Source organism: Eleutherodactylus coqui, chromosome 4 (genome assembly GCF_035609145.1).
Source record: "Eleutherodactylus coqui strain aEleCoq1 chromosome 4, aEleCoq1.hap1, whole genome shotgun sequence".
Lineage (NCBI taxonomy): Eukaryota > Metazoa > Chordata > Amphibia > Anura > Eleutherodactylidae > Eleutherodactylus > Eleutherodactylus coqui.
The window spans coordinates 107,304,408-107,326,324 of record NC_089840.1 but is presented as its reverse complement, the minus strand read 5'-3'; the positions used below and the strand labels follow the sequence as shown (position 1 = coordinate 107,326,324).

Here is a 21,917-nt window from a genome sequence, read left to right as displayed (position 1 = left end):
TTAGCCAGCAGATGGCACCGTTGTATAACATCAAAAAGAGAAACCATTTTAGGAAACCCTTAATCCAAAATTGGATGGGAAAGGGTTAAGGACCAAGTGGGGTACATTTATAGAGCTTGGCTCTGGGCTTTAATCCTGGCCAATAGCAAAAATATGTCTTGGGATTAAAGCTCCTGTAGTCAAGCAGGAGCAGGTCGGGTCCCCAGCTATCAGACACAGCCGAGGACCTGGAGGAGAAGGCAGAAGCAGTTTTTATCTGCTTCTGCCCTCTCCTTTCCAGGCTACATAGTGCTCAATGAGTGCTATGTAGTGAAGATAGAAAGTGGAAGTGTTACTTCTGCTGTTTGACCCGGTAATCACGTGGCTGCCCCCTAGCACAGCAGAGCTGCAGGGCCTTAGCAGACACAGATCAGTTCTGCCAGTGCTACTACAGGAACTACATGTTTTTTTCCCTGTAACAGGGGCTCCTATGGCTGCCCCAGCTACAGTGGAAAAGTGCAAAAATAAAAAAAAATAAAAGTCATGGGAGACAAATATTAAAAAAACAATAGTTACAAAAATAAGTTTAAAAAATTTACAGAATACAATTAAAAAAAAAAAAAAACACACAAAAAAAAGAAAATGCCTCAACGCCGACAACAACCAAAACTGTCACTATATGTGCCCTGTAATCCAAAACTATACAAATTATATATCAAAACATACGAAACAAAATGAAGAACCCATTCCCTTACTTTAATTTAGCGTAAATATACTAATTTAAAAAAACTATAATCTTAAAAGAATAATTAAATCTTTTTACCCCAATAAAGCGAAAAGCAAAGAAGTGAAAAAAGACATAAAAAATAGCTCTATATGTTATGAAAGAAAAACCAGTGTCAAAATAAATTTTGATAGCTGAAGAAAAAAAAAAACTGTAGTAAAACCACATGGTTAAAATCCCTAAAAAGCGTATGGTCCTTAAGGGATTCAAGAGTATCGTTTCCATTACATAAGGTTCTGTGATCCAGAGGACATCAAAATGAATCTAAGTAGTCTACAATTATTCAGCTCTTACCCGATTTAGAGGCTTCAGCTGAGTCGCGGGCACTTGATTCACTTCTAACTTGTCTTAGTTTAAGGAGGTTTGGTGGTACAGTCCTACTAGGAAGAGGCAGTGAAGATTCCAGTAGATTACTATTTAGTGGTGGCAAGGTGCGGGTCAAGTCACGTATCAGCTCAGGCGAATGTTTCTTTAAAAAAAAAAAAGGACAAGTTACAGATGTAATTTTTTTCATGATCAGAAAATTAACTGAAACATAGTTCTTTAGACTAGACCTCAACTTATGGGCAACTGTAGTAAATCCATATAACCACCTTCTAATACCTAAGGAATAATGCTACAGTTAAAGATGTCCGACACACATTTTTATTGTAAAAACAGGTCCCCTCGTGCTGGAAAACACACAAACTTATGCTCAACTCTCCCAGATCCTTGCATGTCCCCACGCCGACACCTCCGGGTCTCTGCGGAGACACAATGTTTACAGGATGCTGCTGCCAATCACGGAGCTCAGTGATCGAGCGCTGGGCCCTGTAACTGGCTGCAGCAGCCTGTAACGTCCTGTACACAGGCTGACTGCAGCCTGGAAACATTGTCTCAGGGTAGACCTGGGGCTGCCAGTGGCGGACATGCAGGGAGTGGGGAGAGAAGAGTATAGGCTTTTTATTTCTCACCATGGGGAACCTGTTTTCACAGTAAAAATGAAGATCAGACAAACCGTTTAACATAAAAATATTAATGAGCTGTATTCTCCCAATGGCTAAGCAAGTGCCTACTTGTAAAACACAACTCAACTGAATTAATGGAACAGTAAAATTATAAACAATCAGGAAAAAGTCTGTCTGAAGCTATTACATGGCTAAGGAGGCATAAATCTGAGATAGATAAGATAGCTTGGGGTCAAGGTGGTCGGTTACTGTTAACACTGACACTTCGGTACAAAGTATACTGCATATTTAGTAAAATGCTTGCAGAATTACCCTTTTCACCCTAATTAACAGTCACTGTCATAGCTTACTTTTTCGGCTGCCTGTCCATGGGCGTTGCGGTATCTGCCGCAGGAACCACCGCCTGCGAGCAGGAGCTGGCAGGAGGATCTCCGTGGTGAGCCTATCTAAAAGATAGGCTCACCATAGAGAATCGTAGCAATCCGCAGCATGCTGCGATTTGCCATCCGCGAGCGGAGAATCGCTATGATTCTCCACTCGTGGACAGGGGAACTGCATTGCATTCCCCGCGGCCAGATTATTGCTGCGGGGAACGCAATTGAGTAACGCAGGTGGACAGGCAGCCTTACCAAAGCTACCATGAAATATGCATTTAAAGCAATTTTCCAGTCAGAAGCTCAACAATGATATGCAAATCAGTACCTATAGCTCATGAATATATGCTATTTATTTTCAACAGCACTCACTCCTTAGCCACTTTTTATCTTACCTCTTTTAGGACAAAGATTTGATCTGTGACTACACTTTATCAGAAACCCTATCTTTTCTCCTTAGGGAGAGCACCTAGATGGTGAGTGAGGAGACTTAAATGGCCATGCACGCTCCTCTGGGTAATATGCAAATAAGGGAGATGGAATAAAACCTCTACAGTGCCACCTATTGGAAGTCCATCTCCCTTATTTACACTTTATCAGCAATGGTACAACAGGGAGCCTGAGACACACCCACTGCTTCAACATTGGTTCAGACTGCTGCCCTTTCCTCCCCATGCAGCTCTGCCTCTTCCAATAGACTTGTCTTAAGGCCCTTTTACAAACGATTAATCGCTCAAAATTTGTCCAAACGGCCGAAAATGAGCGATCATCGTTACATGTAAATGCGGGCATCATGCACTTTCCATTTGAACGATGGATTTCAGTTCACTTCTGAAAGACTGTGCAAATACATTCCATTTGAATGTATTTCGCTCATCTTTCAATAGACGGCATGTTTACACTAGCTAAAAGGAGAACAATGGAATGTGCTGGCAGCTGTTTGTAGAGCCCAGCATGTGTTTATACATGCCCAGCTGTGCAAACAACTCATGGAGGTCCTTTTACATGCAAATGAAGATGATAAAGTGTAGGCCATCCTAGATGGCTGAAAATGGTACCAGGAATCAGAGGATCAGAGGAGCATCAGCACAAAAGACCAACAGCAAGTAGCAGAACAGCTCCCTCCAGTCAAGGAACAACATTTTGTCCTGAAAGCGGAGGGCCGCTTTAAGAACATGAAGCAGATCTCTGCTTATCATCAGTGATGGAGAACCTTCATTGCTTACATATAGGGAATGAATACTTTCCCCAGTCATGTAATAATAGCACAGTACAGTCTATCAGTGCTCTCATTTCTAATGAGCTCAACACCTATGCGAGCGCCACATTACAAGGACTGATTTTCAGCCTCTTAATGAAAAAGATGCATGTTCCCATTCACTGATTGCAAACAGAGATCTTTTACAATGGTAAGGAACTGCAATACAAAATGTATTAAAAATATAATATTACTCAATTATGAAACTTTACTTGCTGAAACTGGAAGGACCCTTTAACCTTCCTAGTTTTTGGATTTTGTCGGGCTTACATGTCTTGTTATACAACATAATTCAGACATACTATGGATACCTGATGTATTGTGTACAATCTGTACGGGCGTTGTATTCGTGGGTAGCGAGATAAATCTTTGTACCATATGTTGTAGGTCTATGTTACCCAATACCAATAAAACAGTTTAAACATAATTTAGACATACAGTAGTGTACTTCTACCCGGAACTAAAATATACACAAGGCAAGAAGAAACATTGAAGTAAAACACTACATACTTTTTCCCTCCGTCTTACGCGCGCTGATGGAGATCTCTGTAGCGTTGTAGATCTTTTTCCGTCGCCATTGACTGCTAAATAATTCTCTTTTAGCTCATCAAAGTCGACCAGTTCAGATTCTCTAAGTCTAGGTATAGCAAACACAAGCATGTGGCAACCACCGCACGCCACCTGAAAGACAGGGAATAATAGGAACATGAAAGATGATATATGTGTACATAAATAATAGATCAATAACCACCAAGAAAGGCGATCCACATGATAATGATTAGTGATTCAGCGAGCCTGAGCAATATACTAGACAGTGCCTAATAGACGTTATGTATACTGTGTGCAATACAAGGGGAGATTACATCAATATTTCTTAGAAAACAGATCATCACCAGCTTCCTGCCAAGTATCCAGAGGCTGCTGACAATGCCATTCGTGCTCAGCCATTCTACAGCTCTCTATTTGTTATTACTGGGACCGGACTTAAGGCCAACAGTTTCTGGCCCAGAAAAACAAGGGTGTTCTTCCCAAGTATGAACTATTATAATGCATGGAGGGAAGGAGAGCCACATCTAACGCGCCATTCCTCCAGCAGAACTTATATCTGGTAACAGAAGTCCCATGTACTAAGTATAGGTTTGTTTAATCCAATGCAAATTTCAATCTATATATATATTTCTATTTTGTTATGCAGTTATACATTTAGACACTTTAGCATAGCAACCGTCACCAGCCAGCCGTAAATGAATTTGGGAGCAGATTACTTACACATTGGCTGTCAATGCTGCGCCTGCTGACCATAGGGTGGGTGGGGGTAGGGGTCAGAGCACGGCTGTGTCTGCTGCCCATAGAGGGGGAAAAGGGCATAGCTGCATCTGCTGCCCACGGGGAGAAAAAATGGCGAAGCTGCTGCCCATGGGTGGAGTGCGCATGGGATAGGGGTGGGGGGAGCGCAGCTGTGGCTGCTGCCCATGGGGGAGAAGAGCGCATCTGCGCCTGCTGCTCATGGGGGAGAAAAGCGCAGCTGTGCCTGCTGCCCATGGAGGAGAGGGGGGAGGGTGTGCGCAGCTGTGCCTGCTGCCCATATTGGGGGTGGAGGGAAAAGCGCAGCTGTACCTGCCGCCCATGGAGGAGGGGGTGTGGGAGAGGGGGAGCGCAGCTGCGCCTGCTGCCCATGGGGGAGGGGGAAGAGTGCAGCTGTGCCTGCTACCCATGGGGGGGGGGGGGGGGCGCAGCTGCGCCTACTGCCCACAGGGGGATGAGAGAGCGCAGCTGCACCTGTTCCCTGGGTGGGTTAGGGGAAATGGCACAGCTGTGCCTGCTACTCAAGGGGGAGGAGGGAGACTTACCACTGCTGCAAATACGATTTTTCCACAACTAGATTTTTATAGGTATTTCACCAATTAAGATGTGTGATCAGTGCGAACGTCATAACTAATGGGGTAGACAGGAAAACACAACTACCGAGAACAATAAACCACAGCCAACAGCTAAACTAATACAACATGATGCATCGTTACAAGCTATCGACAACAATTACAATATGCAGAATTAGAAGTTGATATAAAAAAAAATATATATACAAATTTATTTTTACTAAAAACAACCTTAAAATCTGATCTCTGACTCAGTACATGATTACATACCCCCGAGACATGAATCTGGAAATTATGTGCACAGATGGATCCACAGCATGGATTTTTATCTCTGGACAAGAACCAAGAAACACATTCCAGAGGACGCCTAATGTTTAATATGCTGCACTCATGTACATAAGACAGAAACTGTATGAAAACAACCGAACTGATAAATAATACAAACTCACATCTCTGCATTTGGAAGCAATATAAAGCTATTCATTGGATTATGCGAATTTTGAAAGTGTAGTAATTTTTTTTTCTTTTTTAATAAAAGGTTCTATTTAAGATAAGAGCTTAAAAAATGGTTTTGATGGAACAACCCCCCCCCCCCCTTTTTTTTAAAGAAAAAGCAGCTACCCTGGTGATCAGCTTATAGATGCTCTTTGTTGAAAGCGCTCTTCTCCAGCTTATGGAGGCAGCTCCCGGGCCGGACTAGCAATGTTGTGTGCAGATATGCTCACAATCTGCAGGACCTAGGACATCTTTGTAGCATCGCTGCACTAGAGGTAATGGAGACACATTCTATGCTCAGGAGCCTCCGTTAGTTAAGTATGCCTTAAAAGTGTTATGGATATAGTTTAACTTTATGATTAGTGGGTGTCCGTCGGAGATTTGCAAGTGCTTGTACTCTGCAATTTCTGACGCCCTCATTGAAATGAATGGAGAGGAAGTGTACATGCACGCCCTCTACTCCATTCATACAGGGACCTTCGGGACTCCTATTTTTTAGAATCAGTTGGGGACCCAGCAGTTGGAACCCCATCAATCTTAAAGTTAGGAGATAACGTTATAACTTGGCACAAATCTTTTAAGAAGGTGCATTAAACGGGTTATTTAATACATTCAACTACTATTGAACTTGTCAGTATGCTTGGTCCTATATAATATACATAGTGGAGTGTAAAGGAGAAAAAAAATAGTGTCAGGGGTTCACCTCGTTATGTTTTATAAATTGCTATAAATCTTTCATGCTGTCATTTTAGGTCATGCTTCGAGTAATTCACAGGAGACAGGAAGAGATGGTACTTGTCATGTGATGAGTCTTATTAGTTGCGCGATTAGTTAAGAAACAGGACACGTAGGGGCGCTTCCTATCTGCTGTAGACTCCTAGCACCGTTCTGTGTATCGGTGCAGCTGACAAGGTGAAAGATTGTAGCAAGCTGCAACAGATCTGAATCTGAAGCTCTCCTTAAGCTGAGATAACATCTACATTTTGCAATCATTCAGCTAAGAGTATAAATTATAAGGAAACACTAAATGTAATGAAATCATTACAGCAAATACTGCTCACATATAAAATATGCTGATGCAAGACTCTGTTCATACTTGGTTCTGCTCTGCCACAATAACAATGCCTGTTGAAGGCCAGAATATCGGTGTATGCTGTGTTATTCTACCCAGTTATAGGTCAATCGTATTAAATCTGAAGTATCTGAAGTGGTTGTCTTGGACTTTTACTATCCTGAGGATATTTCATCAATACTTGTTTATCAGGGGTCCGACGGTCAGGCCTTCTGTCAGTGTGGACTGCGCTGTCAACATGGCAGCGGCCAGGTTTGGTGCTACAGGCACAGCTCCCACTGATTTTAATGGGAGCTGTGCCTGCAGTAGCAAACCAGGCTGCTCTATTTGATTCTAGTGCCGTGTGCGTGACAGCACGCTGGACAATCAGCTGATTGTCGGTGATCCTAAACTGTGGACCTCTGTCGATCAACTATTGATCATCAATCCTGAGGAAAATCCAAACCACTTTAAGGTGGATCCTGTAAAAACTAAAGCAATACAAATATAATAAGTTAAAGGGACCATCTGTTCCAGGACAGGAGGGAGTTTTAATATCTGCAGTTGTTCTCTGCCGATTCTCAGATCGGCTGTTTCCGGGCTCCGTTTTCGGTTGTCCAAGATGGCTGCAGCAGTTTTCTAACTACCTAAGGCACGCTGTGCACTGCTCTGATTAGCCAGTGTTAGTTACATGAGCAGCTTTGGACACTCAGGGAGCAGGTCTAGTGCATTAGTAGTAGGGATGCATTAGGTTGAAGTTTGTGTCGGCCATCATGGATAAGAGGGCCCAAAACCAAAGGTTCAGAGGGATGACAGAGAACAACTGCAGGCAATATGCCCCCTTCCTGCCCTCCAGTTCCTGGACAGATGACAGAGCTCACACTGGCATATATGTCCTGCATATTTTTCATGCTCATAAAATATGCAGTTGGCAGCGAATACACAAATTCATGTGCATTTTCTGCGCATGTTACACATCCATAGCCTATACTGACACGTATTACATACGTAATATGCAGCAAAATAAGACATGGGACGTGCTGCTTTTTTGCTTATTACGTGTGTGAAAAGAAATGCAGGTGTGACTGGCCCAATAGAAATCAATGGGCTTTAAGTAGCGCGTAATATGTGGGTGATATATGCTTGCGTGAGAGAGCTCTTAGTGCCATGTGCTATATCACACTCTTAGGTCAGCATCCTTTAATACACAAGATATGCTTACCGACTGGATGTTAAACTTTAAAAAGTTCATACAAAGTGTGGGAGAAAACTGATTAGTGAAATTCTCTTCCCCTAAGCCGAGTTTTCCATATCGTCCATCACCAAAGGTATAAAGAAGGCCTTTATCTAAAACATAAACATATGAAACGTTTTTCGGAAACAGCACTGAAAATAGACATTTTTGTAATCTGTGTGAAGTTTACACTGAATGGCCACCTTCTTAGAGACATCCAACCAGTGGTATGTCAGGCTTCCTTGGCTTTCGGAAGCGCAGCAATTCATCATAGAATAAATTCCATTTTGGGGTTGAAATCGTTCTGCAGGAATATTGGCCCATGCGGACAGGAGACCTTCTGGTAGTTGCACAAATTAGATGGAAGTACTGACATGCTGCGAACAGGGAAAGTTCAATTCATGCAGTGTGTGCCAAAATCTGACCCTTCCATCAGCACGGTGCAACAGAAACCCGGATTCATCTAACCAGGAGCTGCTTTTCCAACTGCTCCGTGATCCAATTTAGTGATTTGGCACTCTGGAGTTTCATCCTTCTGTTTCACTTACACATCAATGGCAGTTCTGAACGTGCACAGCACTTAGATGAGAGCTTCTGCCCATTCATTCTAGCAATTGGTGGGGTCTCAGCACTGGGACCCCCACTGAAAACTTCTGACATGTCAAGAGATTTTAAAAAGTTCAGTTACACATTAGGGCCGCAGATTCTCCATTTGTTGGATGTGTTTCCTCAATCAGACCATTCTCAGTATACTCTCAATACAGTTACATGAGAAAACCTCACAAGGTGGGCAATTACTGAAATACTGGTCAAAGCTACTCTATCACAGATGACCATGCATCATTCAAAGTCGCTTAGATTGCTAAATTTTTTTGGTCATTTGGCCAAAGTGTCCATTCAGTGTATATATCGTAACAGAACATAGTATGTTAGGCTGAATTGGATGGACATGTCTTTTTTTTTTAGCCTATTAGCCGTTCAGTCAGACACCTATGCGCGCAAAAAAGATTCACTCCCCCATGTTAAAAATGCACGTGACCGAAGCTCCGTACCCATTGCTTTCAATGGGGCCAGTGCTACTGCATCTGGCCCCATTGCTTTCAGTGGATTGCAGGCAATCCCTGTACTGAAAATCATCCCTAGCTGCTGTAAAAAATAAAATTCAATGAATGGCTAAGTGCTGTCTCTGATTGGCTCAGCGCTGTGACCAATCACATGCAGCGCTCAGCTGTCATTCACTGAATGGCTGAGCACTGCCTGTGATTGGCTGAGAGCTCAGCCAAATCAGACCCAGCTCTTTCAGGAGGCGGGGATTTTTAAATCCACGGCTAGGAGAAAGAGCTTTACAACAGTGATGGGGAGTCAGGGAGAAGACGCGCCGGAGCTGCACAGCGGCAGAGAGGTGATGTATATATATTTTTTACAGCAGCTACAGTATGGATGATTTTCAGGGAAGGGATTATATTTCAAGCCCTTCTCCAAAAATCACTGCAGGGGTTGAATGCATCCCATTGCTTTCAATGGCATGGCTTCAGCGCCAGCCCAATTGAAAGCAATGGGAGAACATTGCGATCCTCTGTCACAGCTATGGAAGGGGATTATTTCGTCCCTGCGGTAAGTCCCCTCATCACTGAACACTGTAACAGTGCTGTCATGGTGTTCAGTGATGAGGGGACTCCCGAGGGGAATCTTTATGCGCAGCACGGACCTTGCCAATGCACGCATGTCCTATGTTTTCCAGGTGCAAAGATTTTGGGCCTATAAAAAACGGACATGAGAACATTACATAGGAAACCAATGGTTCTAATAGACAAGCTTTTTTTTTTTAAATGTATAGCCACATGAAAAAAAAAATGCTCGTCTGACTTTGCCCTTAGTGCGTAATGGTGACATGTATTTCCTCTGCCCATGAGCAGAACGTTATATTTAGCAGTATTAAACCTCATTTGCCACTTTTCTGCCCGAGTCCCCAGTTTATCCAGATTCATTTGCAATCGCCTTATGTACTTTCTTGTGTTAATTACTTTATACATCGTGTCAGCTGGCTGATGTTGCATAACTGCTCTAAAAACAAGGTACCTACCGTTTTTTTCCCCCAAAAAATAAAATTTTGCCCCAAAAGAGGCACTAACTTTTATTTTCGAGGGAGGTCTTATTATACTTACCTAGCAGGCTCGGTCTAGGTCCCTCCCGCTGCTCTTCACAGCTCCAAAGCGCATTCCGCAGTCCTCGGCCACTGATACAATGTTACTTGCTGGTTACGGGATTCATAAATTCCTCTAGGAAGGGATGGCTGTGATTCGCTGAGTAGAAGTCGAAGAACCAATCAATGCAGCGCTAGATGAACCAATCCGATCGCTTCCTGGAGGTGGGATTTATGAATTCAGGAAGTGATGTTGTACGAGCAGCTAAGGACTGCGGGAACTGCGCAAAACCTCTAGAGAACAGCGGCAGGGACCTGAACTGAGCCTGCTAGGTAATGTATTCTTTTTTTTATGTAGTATAATTAGGACTTATTTTCAGGGTAGGGCTTATATTTCAAGACTCCCTGAGAAAATAGGAAAAGGTTTATTTTTGGGGTAGGTCTTAATTTCAGGGAAACCGTTTACTTTATTTAGGCCCAATGTCCATATAGGGGTTTTAATTATAAAATCCGCAGCTCCAGAAGCCCATAGGGATGCATTGGCATCTGCAAAGCAACTAAATGCATGCAGATGTGATTTTTTTTTTCTCGGCATGCAGATCGCACGTGTGGGGGAGGAAGAAGAAAAAATAAATCGCAGCATGCTTCACTTTCCTGTGGTTCTCCCGCACGGACAGCTCCCATGGCTTCCATTGAGGTCAATGGAAGCAGTCCATATCCGCAGCACACCCGAGGCTGTTTTTGTGCTGCGCCGCGGATCTACGGGGAAGCAGGAGATTTAAAAAAAAAAAAAAAAAGTGTGCACACTGCCGTTGTGCCAAGAACATCCGCTGGGCAGAAGAAAGAAGATCCAGCCTGCATGGAGGAGAGCCGCTCTGCATCCAGAGAGGTAAGAAAATGTCTTGTCCCTCTCCATGGCCGCGGGCATACATGGATACCACTGTGGGATGCAGCAGTGAAATCCGTGCGTGCAAGTGGACATTGGGCCTTAGATATAACTTTGTTTTAAATATAACATACAGGAAACCATTGAATTCATCACGTGTTCAGGCCACATGAGCTCTGAATAACTTGAAGCAGTGGAGAATTACAAAAGCTTGATGTTTTTACATATTTAAAGAGGTTTTAACGTGACAGTTTGGTGGTGTTTATTATTACAATTTGTGGAAGATTGCAGCAAGAAATTAACAATTGTGGAAAACTACTGTGAGTTGGACACAGTCATGTGGAAACGCCACAAAAAGCAGCATTTATGTATCCTGTATACCATTAGTAAATTAGCAATCTGTGAAATAAGGTCCGCTCCAACACAGTTAAACTCATAGTGCACTAATGCAAAAAGTTAGCACAGTCAGGACTTGTACCACACATGTAAATGCTTTGTCTTTTGATAAATACATATTTGCTCACAGACCTGTAATTACTGCAGTGTGGTTTTCTCCACAAGCGACATATCGAATTCTATGCAGCTTCAAAGCGTCCACTATTTTGGGTGTATTTGTTTCGAAAATAAAAGTGCCGTGTCCAAGTTGTCCAAACTGACCGAGGCCAAATGTGAAAACTTCTTTGTCTGGAAGGAAAAATAGTAAACAGTAATGAACTTTGGTCATCAGTGTGAGTATTCAGCTACTACATGGCTGCATATATGTAGGAGTGTACAGTAATGTGCATTAGCCAAAAATTCATGGAACTAAGGGCCTTTTTACATGGGCCAATATATAGTTCAGCGTAAACGCAGGCAAAGACTGAATGGCGAACAATACATTTCTAAACCCCTTTGTTGTCTAGTTTACGCTGGATAAAAACTGAATGAAAGCTCGACCTATGTAAACAGGCAGTCATTCATCTATGAACAACTGCCTGTTCACTGTGAAGGGAGCCGGACTGGCCAGAAAGATCTGCCTCCACTCCGCCTCCACTCACTAGCGATGATCGTTCCTGTGTAAAAGCACAGGAGTGGTCATCGCTGGGACAATCTGTAGGGCATCTGCACCCAGCAGGTCGTCCTGTCTAAAAGTACCCTACAGGTTGTACAGCCTTTTTTGTTCTAAAGGCCACACTGCCGTATTGAACCACTCCCAAGGGTCACAATAGAACTTAAAGGGGTAAGAGACATTTATGGCATGTCAAACGTTCATGCCATAAAGGTCTGATAGAAGCAGATTTCACTCCCAGGACTCCTATCAGTAGAATGAAGCTCCTCTTCTCCTCCGATCAGCACTGCAGGGTGGAGGAGACCAAACATGCATGTGCCTCCACAATGTACAATATTAGTGTTGGGGTAACAGCCCAACTCCCTAAAGGGGCATTCACAGAGATGTATGAGCATTTCGGTCCGTGAATACACAGTATATTCGTGTGCTGAATTACACTGTTGGCTTGGGTTTTTCTGCTATTGGCAGTCTTCTTCTTCACGTACATACTCAGCTTATTTACACGCTTAAAAAAAAAAAAAAAAAAAACGCACAAAGTTGGATTGATTTTGTGTGTAAATACGCAGTGAAATATGCAGGCTTGCTTTCAATGAACTTCTATTGTGCGGAAAACACACCAAGATAGGACACGCCGCATACTTTTTCACGCAATCGCACATTGTGTGAAGAAATACATTCAAGTGAACGAACCCATTGAAGTTAATGGGTTCTATTCACTGTGCATTACACACGCAAAAATTGCACGCGTAATACACTGCATATTTCTGCTCATGTAAATGAGCCCTAACTCGTATACTTATTTCTGGAGCGTCAAACAAAAGTCAAGAGGCCCCACTCTCCTGATATATGGGGAACCCAAAGATGGCTACACAGTTCAACATTAATTAGTTGCTGCCCATTAATGCTCCTGCGCTATGTACCACTCCTCTTCTCTCTTACAAACTACATGTGAGCCCAGTCAAGACTTTGTGTCAGAATGGTTGGGGGCACATACAGAATAGCATCACAGCACAGCTTGTGAATACCTTATGTAAACTGCATTATTACTAAAAAGTAATCATGGTCACAGTGTTGCTGCATTTGCTGTGGGTATCCGTCTGGTCTCAAATGCTATTAAGACAGAAATCCCGGTTGGAATTATGAGCTTCCTGGAAGCACTGCCTCTGATTGGTTGACGCTTAGCCAATTGGAGCCAGCGTTCGACGAACCAATCACAGCCATTCATCGAGTGCTGGCTCTGATTGGCTGAAGCTTAGTCAATCACAACCAGCACTTCCAGGAGGCGGGGATTTTTCAATCCCCAACTAGAAGAGATGAAGAAGACCAGTGCCGGGGACCAGGAAGAAGCTGCAGTCGAGCCCCGGACAGTGCTTCTAGGTGAATTATACTTTTTTTTCTGCAGCTATGGCCTATTTTCACGGTAAAGGTGGAAGGGATATTGCACGGACCAGCAATGCGATATTGTCGCCTGTGTGAAGGAGGCCTTAATGTATTAAATAGAGAGCACCTTGGCTTCTGACTCACAAGGTCTCTAGTATTTCAGGAGGATTGTAAAGCATAGTCAATTAAGTTTCTCTAGCCTCCTAAAGTACTGGAAACAAATGGAGACCTTGTGAACTGGAGACCAAAGTGGTCTCAATTTCCAACATTAAAGCCTACATTTCTGTTTTTTTGAAAACCGACAGCATATGTATAAACACTGCTCAAATGACCCCTAAAAGGCTTGTCAGTGTCCTAGTAAGCAAAGATTATCAAATGGCTAAAATCAAAATAAACTACTGCGTAATGTATAGTGACGCATATAAAACATACAGACATACATAAGCATCTATTCGGATAGCATGCAGTAGGAGACAAGTGTAAGGGGGGTTCTGCAGGATCAGACTACACAGGGTTTGTATGTAGTCTGTTACTATGGACACATAGTTCTGCATAGATAATGTAGACACAAAAGGGCCTCTCCAGCGAAAACACATCTCTGCCCCCCTCATGTAATTGCCTGTAACACTCTGAAGGTCTCTTATGTACTGCAGTGACTTCCATACACTGCAACCACCTGCCTGATGCTTATCAGCCACCATCTTGATGTTGAGATTTTTTGGCTTCACTTTCATATCATCCCATGATTTATTAGCACCATATTAGCTGAAGCTACACTATTTCTGCCTGCTGGGAGGACAATTGAATTATCATTACATTCTATAGTCACCTAAATAAGCTACAGACCATAATTATACAGTCAGGAGGATGAGCTGTGATCTCCTCTATTATAACTGTGTGACAAAAGTTGTGTAATCATCATCAGTAACTGTGACAGAGGTGTCTGTATCCCCCTCAAGGCAGTTTCTATGGCAGCATCACACAGACTGAGAAACGGACTAGTTTCAGAGAGAATAACCCCAGTAAATCTGAGCTGGTCAAAATGAGAATACAGGACCATCTGAGAAGAAAGAGGTTGGGAGTTTCGAATAGAAAGGAATAACTAACCAAGGTAACACTAGCTCACTTATATATACACACCGTGGGATAGCTAATCACCGGAGTGGCCCTTTAATTAAGACTACCTGCAAAACTGCTTAATTTTTTTTGCACAACAAATGCACTGGAACAATAAAGATATATATATATATATATATATATATATATATATATATATATATATATATATATATATATATATATATATATATATTATATACACACATACACCCCCCCCCCCCCCGTGTATTTTGCCTTTAGTACAAGTGTGAGGGGTAAGATGGTATCTAACTTTTCATAATAATAATCTTTTTTCTGCTACATTTGATGTTTTCCAATACTGATAGCCCTGTGTTCAGTGTTTATTTTCAGCACACCAAGACATACACCAGTGTTCAATTATACTGCAGCAATTTCCCACTTATGTCTTATGCCTCTATAATTTATTAAAAGTTAGCCGAAACTGTAGGATCTATTTAAGTAAAGGTTGTTCTTTTTATAATGATATATTCCTTACCTATTAAATTCTCAGTTACAAGCATATAAAGTGTTATTTACCTTTGTGAGACTTTAAACAAAAAGGTAATTAAAAAGTGCCCTATGATTTATGATCCCATGTAACTTAAGTGGAGGTAATATGACACAGATGCTCCCGGGCAGATGTGAACATCTGCCGAGCAACAAGGTTTCTTTGGTCAGGGGTTTAAGACACTTAGGTGCTGTTACCAGCTGTCTCCCAAAACCACCCAGAGCAGGGCAAGAGGTGAAGTAATACACAAATTTGGCAGGAAAGCTCTCAGCCAAGCAGGGGTCTAAAGGGCAGCTAAGTGTTAAAGGGGTTCTGTCACTAAAAAAGAAAAATGCTATACTTATCTATTCCTCCCCCTTACCAGATCTTCATCTCCCCCATGTTCTCCTGTCTCATGCAGTCCGGGGGGCTCCCTTCAGCTCCAGCTGCCTGATTCTTCTCCTTCCTGTGAGGTTACGTACATTAGGTTGGCAGTCTGCCAATGTACATTACGTCACAGCACACAGGCCAGCAGGAGGACTGCCTATCTTCTTCAGAGATTGCTCATGCGAGCTATCTCTGAAATAGACTACAATTCCTTCCTAGGCAGTGAAGCTACAGCACAGGGATGTGACCTTCACTGACCCAGCAGGAAGGAGTTTGTGATAAAGCAGCCTTCATAACAAGCTGGTCCCGGCCTGCAGTGAGCTGACCTGGGGCACTGGAGAAGCTCAACCAGGAGAAGATGTGATAAGGAGACAGACAGGGAAGGAATAGGTAAGTTTAGATAATTTTTCTTTTAATGACAAAACCCCTTTAATGATTAAAATCCCATGGATTTCTTACATTGTTTCCATATTTTTGTCTACCCCCTGTATATACACACTATGTAATATATATAGGCAACTAATCTGGATGTTCTGTGGTGAGAAATCCTCTTTAACCAATCATTACTTAACAGTACAATGGAGATGCATGTCATCTCTTATTTTATTTACTTCCTATACAATACATCAGATTTAGTTATCCTTCATATTATTACCCATATCACCCACTAAGAGTGGCTTCACACGTGACAGCTATTGGCCAAAAAACTGCTCAAACTAGCGATTCTGAGCGATAGTTGTCCCACGTAAGCACGAGGCCAAACAGGATACTGAGAAAGAAGAATTGCTCAGTAATCGCATTGTTTCAGCTCACTGAAACAAAGTGACTAGTGAGCAAGTTTTCGCCTCCTTATAAAAGGGCAGTCGTTCCTCTTTGAACATGTTCACAATATAGGAAGGTGGCTGTTAAGAGATCTCCGACACGCTCCGCCTCCATTCAGTCAACGACTATTGCTCCTCTGTGAAAGCACAGGAATGATAGTCATCCCCCGTTAAAGTACCCTTAAAAAACATCATATAAGAGTGTCCAAAATCAAATAAGCACATTAAACAATAGGATTACTCAGTAACAAACCTGTCACTGCAACAGTGTGTCCTCCACCGCAGGAGACCATCTTTACCTTTCCGGATAAACCAGAGACACGTTGAGGTTTTTTGTGTTTGTCTAGCTTCTCAGCAGGCAGACCAAGCTTCCCATTTTCAGGTTCTCCAAAGGTATAAAGTTCACCATCTTCTACAAGACAGACGGTTCAGGTACTCAGACTTTATACAGGTCTATACTTAATATCAGGGCAACGTCTGAAGGGTCCCTGCTTTGCACTTGATTAAAATCCCCCCTGGAAACATACTGTACCGTGATTTTCAATCAATCCGGTTAGTGCAAAAAAATTGGGGTTTAAGTGGCCATAACATTAACCTCTTCCCGCTGTAGGGCGTACATTTATGTCCTGTGGGGTCGCGGTATGTATGAAGGGAGATTGCGGGGCGACCTACCTGCATACAGTGCGGGCGCCTGCTGTTGAAAACAGCTGACACACGGTGGCAACAGCCCCACTATTAACATCGTTCGGGGGATTTAAACGCCGCTGTTAAATCCTCCGAACGATGTTTGCGGATCCCATTGGTCCCCTGTGAGGAGATTGCAGGGAGCAGTGCGGGTGTCATGGCAGCTGGAGGCCTTCTGAAAGACCTCATGTCTGTCTTAGCAGAATGCCCATCAAGCCATCCCGTGGGGCGGCTTAACAGAATGCCTGCCCGATTGTAGTATGATGTAATGCTATGGCATTACATCACACTGCAGGAGCAATCAAAGCATCGCTAGTTGTCCCCCCTGAGAACTTACGAAAAAAAAGTTATTGCACGCAGAAGATGGCGACAGAAAATAATTTATAAAAAATAAATGTCTGAAAAAAAATACAAGTAAAACAGCAAAAAAAACCCTAAAACAACAAAAAAACACTATATAAGTTTGGTATCTTAGGAATCGTACTGACCCATAGAATAAAGTTATCATGTCATTTTTGTTGCAGTTTGTGTGCTGTAGAAACAAGACGCACTGAAAGATGGCGGAATGTCATTTTTTTTTCATTTTATTCCACTTAGAATTTTTTTAAAGTTTTTCAGTATATTATATGGTACATTAAATAGCACCCTTGAAAAATACAACTCGTCCCGCAAAAAACAAGCCCTCATACAGCGACGTCGGTGGATAAAGGAGTTACAATTTTTTAAAAAGGGGGGAGGAAAAAACGAAAATGGAAAAAGAAAGGGCCGCATCATTAAGAAGTTAATGGCCAATCCGTAAGAAAGGCCATCAATATCATAATCAAGGGAGGCCCAACTACTGTGCCTGCATAGGTCAGCTGGCTAGAACGTTGCGACGCCCTCATTGTTTACCGCTATTGCCCAGTGCCATACAGTTTACAAACAGTATCTTCAAAGACAAACAACAATTCTGGCAAATCTATCACGGCAGAGGAGAAGGTAGAGATATTTTATGTCAAGAGTAATTATGTTCTACTGATCACTATAAGTTTCAGCTCACAGACCCTCCCGAACAACATCTTCTGATGTCAGAAGGCGCCTCAAGTTCAAATACCAGTTAGTATGTATGTAAAGTATAGGATGAATGTTACTTACGGGTTACAAATGCTGAATGGTAATAGCCACAGGAAATCCAAGAAATGGGCTTCCCAATGTCCATCTGCTGAGGACTGCAGATGGTTTTCTCACTACCGAGGCCCAGCTGACCTTCCGAGTTTTCACCCCACATGTACAGTTTGCCATCCACTGAAAAGCATTAAAAAATATTGTTGTCGGATGTCTTAATAGTTATTTATTAGCAATAAATTCCCAACTTTCTAATGAAACAGAAATGATCTTATGTTATAACCAGTATTACAAGCGGGTTCATAACACAAGAGACTAGAAGTAGAGCGGGATTACCTTTCACATCACCTATAAGTGTGCGCGATAACCTGGAGCGGTCTGACGCACATAGCAGAATAGGTAGCTTGCAGTAAAAACTAATACTTTGTAGCAATTAGGCAAAAAATGTTCTTTACCAACTTCTTTAACACCTTGTAACGTCACAAATTGGAGTATTTGTATCTTCATTGCAGCGGTTTCCAATTTTCTTGCACTTCTGTTACAGTAGATCAGAAAAATTAAGTGGGACACACTTTTTTTCCCAGTAGGTAAAGGAGATAAGCTGCTGCCAGACATCTATGGTGGTGATTACCTCCCAGGGAAATAAGACATAGTAACATAGTATGTAAAGCCGAAAAAAGACTTATGTCCATCCAGTTCAGCCTATTACCCCTCAATGTTGATCCAGAAATTGGATGAAATCTAACATGTTCATTCATGGTTTCCTTTGAGAGCAAACAAGGGCACAGTCATCTGTCTCCATGTCTGAGATGAGAAAACCTCATTAAAGTGGTTGTACCAGAATCACAAATTATCCCTTATCTACAGAATCTTGAGAACAGGGGGACTCGTGTCCCCCTCTGCCTGGAAGGTCACTTTTACTGCTGCAGTATCCTCAAAATGAATGGAGCATGGGCCGAGCAAACATGGCCAGCACTCCACTCATTTCAATTGGACTGATGTAAATACCCAAGCGCTTGCCGTCTGGCTATTTCCTGAAGATCATTGATCGTGAATGGAGTTGCAACGAGCTTACACAACCAGTACTCCACTCAGCCTCCAAAATATGGGGATGTAGTAAATCCCAGTCAGGAAGACGTGGAAACCGGGACCCCTGTTCGAGATCGGAGGAGGTCTCAGCAGTAAGACCCCCGCTGGTCAGCGATCCTGCTTTAACCCCTTGAGTGGCAGGCCCGGAAATTTTCCGGGACGAGCTCCACTGCTCATAGCGATACAGCCCAGAAGATTTCCGGGCTATGTATCACTATGGGAGCTGCAGAGCACAATGCTACAAGCTGTGACATTGTGCTCTGCCTGCACAGACCCACACAGAGCAGTGCAAGAGCTTTGAAAAACCAGCAGAAGATATTGCCGATATGTCGGCAACCTCCTGCTTTGTTTACAGGTTGCCATAGAGACCATCGGCTTGTCAGAAGCAAGCCGATGGTCTCTGTGGCAGGGAGAGCTTGGTGCTTGGCTGTGAGAGGACAGCTAGGTACCTGCTCTTACAGCAGAGATCAGAGAAAACCTCCGATCTCTGCTGTGTTAACCCTTTACATGCTGCAGTCTATGTGACTGCAGCATGTAAAGGGCTGTCACTGCAGCATCTAAAGGGCTGTCACCATCGGACCCCTGGAATGTGATCAGGGGTCCTGATGGGTCCCTGTGGAAGTCCCCTAAAGGGACAAAAAAAAATTTAAAAAAAATAAAAATAAAAACACTTGTCTCCCTTTACTTTGTAAAAAATGAAAAATACAATCACACATGTGGTATCCATGCGTCGTAATGACCCAGAGAAGGAAGTTAATACATTATTTAACCCCTTAATGACATGGCCCCTTTTTTTCTTTTTTCCCCATTTCTTTTTTTCCTCCCCCGTTTAAAAAAAATCACAACTTGTCCCGCAAAAAACAAGCCCTTATATGGCCATGTCAATGGAAAAATGAAAAAGTTATGGCTCTTGAGACGCAACTGCAAAATTAGTTGAAATTCAATGATTAGACCATTTTAAAAAACCTGCCCTGGTGGGCACGACAGGGTGGTAGGAAACCCGCCACTCAAGGGGTTAAAGGGGTTGTCCCGAGGCAGCAAGTGGGTCTATACACCTCTGTATGGCCATATTAATGCACTTTGTAATGTACATTGTGCATTAATTATGAGCCATACAGAAGTTATAAAGAGTTTTATACTTACCTGCTCCGTTGCTGGCGTCCTCGTCTCCATGGTGCCGACTAATTTTCGCCCTCCGATGGCCAAATTAGCCGCGCTTGCGCAGTCCGGGTCTTCTGCAGTCTTCTATGGGGCTCCGTGTAGCTCCGTGTAGCTCCGCCCCGTCACGTGCCGATTCCAGCCAATCAGGAGGCTGGAATCGGCAATGGACCGCACAGAAGAGCTGCGGTCCACGGAGGAAGAGGCCATCTTCAGCGGTGAGTAGAGAAGTCACCGGAGCGCGGGGATTCAGGTAAGCGCTCCGGTGAGCTTTCTTTACCTCCCTGCATCGGGGTTGTCTCGCGCCGAACGGGGGGGGGGGTTGAAAAAAAAAAAAACCCGTTTCGGCGCGGGACAACCCCTTTAATAACTTTCAAGTCCCATGGTCCACATACAGAAGAACATTACAATCCACATATAAATATTTGAAGTGCATAATTTACTTATGTGCATTAAATATCATAAGTTACATATCAAACTGCGTGCACTTCACTTTTCCCACCACAACTAGCTTGTGGCTTCACTGCATTTAATTAAAAAGGTACTTAAAGCAGCAGTCCCATAACAAATAAGTTATTCCTCATCCACAGGATAGAAGAAAACCATAATGAGAACTGAAGGTTCCTGAGTGAAAGAAGCAGTGAACACATATGCGCACTACTGCTCAATTCATTTCAATGGGAGAGTCCGACATAGACGAGCACTTGAACTTGGCCATATCCAGCAGTCTAATTGAAATAAATGGTGCAGTATTGTGTATGTGTGATCGCCACTCCATTCATTCAGGGACCTTTGAGACTTTCGTTTTTGCAATCGGTGGGTATCTCAGCTGTTAGACCCCCATAGATCAGCTAGTTACCCCTATAATGTGGTTAGCAGATAACTTCTTTTTGTGGGACAAGACAAACCCTTTATTGCACTAAAGGGAACAGAGGGTTCTGTTGAAAAAGAATTGATGCAGCATTACAGCTACTAAAAAGCAACCAATCAGAAGTCATCAACTGCTCAATAGTGTACATTAAAAAATTTGGAAAAAATGTAATATATTAACCCTTTTCAATCCAATTTGTATCCTGGTTTTCTTAGGGGGCTTACTCTTTTTCTGCCATTATACAATGGCTCTATCTGCTGGCTATAGCCAGTACTGCATGAGGTGACAGGTTGGATAGGCTCTGACAGCAGAGAGGCTGGCAATATACAGTAAAAGAACCCCGACGGACGTCTTCCAACATCGGAGCTGTACAGCCTTAAATCATAATGTCTTCAGACGTCAGACAGTGGATTGGAAAGGGTTACGTTTATGCAGTGGTATTGGTTAAAGCTACAGACCTGAAGTCTGAGACTACAGTACTGAAAGTCTTTGATGACAACATGTCTTCAGATTTCTGTCTAAAGCCTCATGTCCACGGCACGCGAGGATTTCCGCAGCGGAAGACCTGTGCGCCAGTGCAGAAATTATTTTTGTCCACAGGCAGAATACGGCTCATGCGGATATTTGATGCGAATTTCCGCAGCGGATCCACTGCGGATGATCTATAAATTGTATTTTTTTTGCTTGCCAGAGATTGCGTATTGCAGATTTTTCACATGCGGATGCACTACGGATGATCCG

General features: G+C 42.9%; 1 protein-coding gene across 2 annotated transcripts in view; it reads right to left on the bottom strand.

Moving 5' to 3' along the window:
• The window catches only part of RPGR (retinitis pigmentosa GTPase regulator), a 73,336-nt gene that overhangs the window by 26,953 nt on the left and 24,466 nt on the right, over positions 1–21,917 (bottom strand). For both annotated transcript variants that reach the window (XM_066599949.1, XM_066599950.1), the window contains exons 6-11: positions 18,089–18,238; positions 16,524–16,682; positions 11,557–11,712; positions 7,988–8,112; positions 3,853–4,023; positions 1,058–1,232 (exon numbers count right to left, since the gene is read on the bottom strand). In XM_066599949.1, coding sequence (XP_066456046.1) covers positions 1,058–1,232; positions 3,853–4,023; positions 7,988–8,112; positions 11,557–11,712; positions 16,524–16,682; positions 18,089–18,238 — 936 coding nt within the window. The remainder of the gene's footprint in view (positions 1–1,057; positions 1,233–3,852; positions 4,024–7,987; positions 8,113–11,556; positions 11,713–16,523; positions 16,683–18,088; positions 18,239–21,917) is intronic.